The 4,255-nt window shown below is 53.0% G+C and overlaps 1 protein-coding gene across 1 annotated transcript; it reads left to right on the top strand.

Annotated features, from left to right (window-relative positions):
• The first annotated feature begins 459 nt into the window (after positions 1 to 459).
• ATP5PO (ATP synthase peripheral stalk subunit OSCP) lies at positions 460 to 3,873 on the top strand. Its single transcript, XM_055702632.1, has 7 exons — positions 460 to 589; positions 724 to 774; positions 921 to 1,031; positions 1,371 to 1,500; positions 1,617 to 1,729; positions 3,323 to 3,409; positions 3,695 to 3,873. Exons 1-7 carry the CDS (start codon positions 560 to 562, stop codon positions 3,806 to 3,808), a joined length of 636 nt encoding a protein of 211 aa, XP_055558607.1. The 5' UTR covers positions 460 to 559; the 3' UTR covers positions 3,809 to 3,873.
• Positions 3,874 to 4,255: the final 382 nt, after the last annotated feature.

Here is a 4,255-nt window from a genome sequence, read left to right as displayed (position 1 = left end):
AACGCTGCGTGTGTGCAGGGCGGCCGGGGCCGCCATGAACCCAAGGGAGCCATGGCCCCGGGCACTCTGCGCCTCTCCGGAGCGCCTGGCGGAGCCACCTGCAACACCATGATGTGCGAAGGGGCAAGGAGGGGAGGCCCGGCAACTGGAACTTCGGCCCCTGCGGGGCAGGGGCGCCACAGGGGCCCCTCCCTTTCCCTCCACCGAGGGCTGCCCGCCCGCCCGCGCCCACGGGAGCAGCACGGGCGGCACAACCGCCCGCCGACGGGGCCCGGCCTCCTCTCTCGGTCTGGCCGGGCGGCTGGGGCGCCTCGGCGCTCCGGTTATCGCCCCAACTAGCGGCAGCGCCCGGCGAGGCTGCTCGGGCAGGGGGAGGCGGGGGCCGCCCGGGCCGCGCTCCAGAACTACAGCCCCCGGCAGGCGGCGGGGCTGGCGGAGGCCGGCCCTTCCCAGCGTGCCCCGCGGCGGGGCGGCCCGGCGGGCAGGGGGCGGGCGCGCCTGCGCACTGCCGCGCCTCGGCAGCGGGCTCGGCGGTGACCTCGAGCGGCGGCCGGGGAAGATGGCGGCGGCGGCGGGGCTCTCCCTGAAGGTGAAGTTGCGGGGGGGCGGCGGCTTCGGGGCCCGCGCGGGGCACGGGGGCGTCGGTGTCTCGAACCTCCCCCCGCCGGCGCGCGCCCCTGTCCCCGAGGCGCGCGCCGACGGCGGCCGTTATGCGCCCCGCAGGTGCGGCAGCTCAGCACGTCGGCGGCGAGGCCGCTCTCCAAACTGGTCAAGGTGAGGGGGGGCGGGGGGCGCCGGCGGGGCCGCCGGCGGCGGGGGGGGGGTTGGCGGGGGGCAGCCGCCGGCAGCGGGGGGGGGGCTGCCGCCGGCTGCCCAGCTGGGGGCCGCGCTCAGTTCCCCCCCCGCTTTCTCGCCCCCAGCCCCCGATCCAGGTGTACGGGCTGGAGGGGCGCTACGCCACCGCGCTGTACTCGGCCGCCAGCAAGCAGAAGAAGCTGGAGCAGGTGGAGAAGGAGCTGAGCCGAGTGTGGGTAAGGCGGTGTGCGGCCTGCGGCCCTCCCGGCTCGCCCGGCGGTGGGAGCAGCGGGGTTCCCTGCTGCCGCTTGTCGGGAGGGGGTGGGCTCGGCTCCCGGGGGCCGTGACTCCCACTTACAGCCTTAAGCTGCTTGGGAACTGTTGGGGAGGAGTGCGAGCTCTAAAGGAAATACACTGTGAATGAGCTACACCTGGAGCTGCCGTTTCACTTCCCATCAGCTTCAGGCCTCGTTCTTACTCACGGGACGACCGTGTCGCCTGCTTTGGGTAGTCCCGTTAGACCTTGTAATGCCTGGAAAACTCCTGGCCTTTATCGCGTTTGTGTATCCTCTTAGACCCTCTTGAAGGACCCCAAGCTATCCAGTGTTGTTATGAACCCTCACACCAAGAGCACAGTTAAACAAAAAGCTGTGAACGATGCCATAGCGAAAGAGAAGATGTCCCCTATTATTGTCAACCTGATGAGTGAGTAACCATTTGACTTCAGAAAAACACCTAAAGCTACTCTTTACTACTGTTAGCTAACCAAATCTGCTCGGGGTGGGAGCTTTAAACCCTTTCAATGTATCTGCATCTTCCAGATTTGCTTGCTGAAAACGGTCGCTTGCGTTACACGCCAGAGATTGTTTCTGCGTTTGGAAAGATCATGAGCGCATACCGTGGAGAAGTGCTGTGCACAGTCACCACTGCACAGGTGAGTTAGGAACCTCTCGATTGAGCTTAATGGGTAGCAGTATAAAAGGCAAACTTCTTTAGCTTAATTTTGCTCTCTCTAGTTTAATAGTGAGGAAATATCTCCTCTCTACCGAGATTTACATTTTCCTGCAGATAGCTTTTTGATATCCAGCAATTACTGGTCAAAAATTAAACCTGTTCCTCCAATTTAAGTCTTAACAGCTTACATCTTTCCTTCCTATGTGTGAACCCAGTGGCTGATAAAAGTCAGCTTCGTCTGCAGATTGAGCTGCCCGCATTCTTATTTCTGTCATCAGGATCATACAGATTAGGTCAGAATTAACAGATCAGCTATTATTTCGAGCAAGGCAGATATCTGATAGGACTGAGAATGCCTGTGGTGCTTGGTGCTGTGCTTCACAGGGAGCAGCTACCTGATTCACCACCTGCAGTGATCAGGACAAGCAGCTAACTCTGAAACTGTAGGAATACTTTTTCAAAAGTAGCAGGCAAGGCAAGTCTGGCTGGTGCTGCTCAGGAGAGCGAGAGGGAAGATGGTATCTCTTAGTTGTAAATAACAGGCTGGAGGCACAGTGGTTCTGACACTTCAGTAACATCTTCGTTAACGGATCCATGCCCAGGTCTGCTAGGGTGGGAAGCTGGGCAGCTAGGTGTGTGATGTAAATCTATAGCTCTTGGGTAGGGATACAGTGAGCTACCTACCTGGATGAAATAGAGAGACTGATCCACTTCAGATTAACGGGCTCCCTTCAGGCCATAAGCACAGGTTGTCAGTCTAAGCGGTAGCCTTCAGGGACATGTGGACTCACAGGCCAGTGCAAACCTTTCCACAAGCTATCCTAAATATTTCATATGTAAAGTTACTTTCCTGCTGCTTTTTTGTTGTTGTTAGTTTCTTTTGGCGCTCAAACTGTTAGCTATTAAATAGAAACTATGTAAATTGCCAGTAACACAAAGCCAGTACTTTTCAGTGAAGTCCTGTTTGTTTCTGTCTCAGTGGTATCTGAGCGACTTGTAGGGGTGGCAAGGACAGATTCACAGTGTCTCTCCCACAGGGATGCAGAGTTCTTCCATGGTGATGGAGACATGTACTTAGCCAGGAGCATTCTGCAAGCCTGCAGCAGGGCTGGGAGCTCACTGCCAGCATCCTCAGTCACCGCCCAGGGCTTTACATGAAACCATGCTTCTTCTCAAGCTGATTATCTCAATTGTTAGGAGCAGCAAAATTAAACTTTCCTTGTATAGCCTGAACACTGCTGTAAGGCAGATCTCAAGGTTTTCCATCAAGTGCTTGCTTACTTTGGCAAGTATGGATTCCTGACGCTTGCCATCTGAAGATGTCAGCATCAAGCTTTTGCTGGGAATATGTGCACAAATAACACAGTGTTTCATGAAATTAGGAGGGCACAAAGCGAGTGCTGTTTCTGTGCTGTCCTTTGATTATTCCTGTTCAAGAAGGCAGCTTAAACTGCCTTGCTGGTGGAAGTGTCTGTCTTTAGAAGAATCTGAGTAAAAAATCTGGGTTTTCATTATATCATTTGATTATTTTCAAGTCCTTTAATTTTCCTTGTCTTCTGTTCATATTTTTCAGCCCTTGGATGACGCCAGCCTTACTGAGCTAAAAAGTGCTCTGAATGGATTCTTGGCTAAGGGCGAGGTCTTGAAGCTGGAAGCCAAGGTCTGGATTTTTGATTCGTAAACAAATTTTATCAAGTTCCTGTTAAGCTGCGCTTTTTAACTTATTTTACTGAATCCAGTTGCTATATTACATAGTTCTGTGCTTTCTTGTAGACCTGGTGCTGCTTCAATTAATAAAATCTTAACTTTGGAATACAGGGACTGCAAAGTTACCATAAAAAAGGCTCTTTTGAAAGCTTTTTTTCTTTTTTCACTAGTGTAAAAATTGTATGCTAGGCTACCAAATTTTTGCTAATAGAATTTCTGTTCAATGTTTCTTCTTTAGATTGATCCGTCGATCCTTGGTGGCATGATTGTCAATATTGGGGAGAAGTACGTGGACATGTCAACAAGGTCAAAGATCCAGAAACTCACCAAAATCATGAAAGAGACTATCTAGCAAGCTGTCCTAGTCACTCACAGTGAAACCTGTCAGATGGAAACAATAAAATACTTCTTCTTGAATAGATGGTGTAAAGTATTTTGATTTGGGAAGCACAGCACTGAGGGAGGAAGGTGATGAAGCTGCGGCGAGTTCCACTTAGTTCTCACCGAACACTTCATGACAGCTTGAAAACTCTTAACTCATCCTGAAGGCAGGTGAACGTTGCTCTGAAGGAAATGGAGAAAAATGCTCTAGAAGCTGATAAATGGGGTCACTGCTGCTGAGGTTCTGTAAGTCTCCAGAGAAATCTTAACACTCTGTACTGTCAGGATAGTGGAGCAACAGTCCTGCTGCTGCCTGTGCTGTTTCTGTGTGTGGAAGGTGTTGACACTGGAACTGTAGCTGGTAGATGCTTTTAGAAGTACAACGGCTGTTAAGACAGTTGTGTCATCAGTGTGTCTC

Source organism: Falco cherrug, chromosome 2 (assembly GCF_023634085.1).
Source record: "Falco cherrug isolate bFalChe1 chromosome 2, bFalChe1.pri, whole genome shotgun sequence".
In the NCBI taxonomy this organism is placed as follows: Eukaryota; Metazoa; Chordata; class Aves; order Falconiformes; family Falconidae; genus Falco; species Falco cherrug.
The sequence above is the reverse complement of the archived record's forward strand: the minus strand, read 5'-3'. Positions and strand labels throughout refer to the sequence as shown.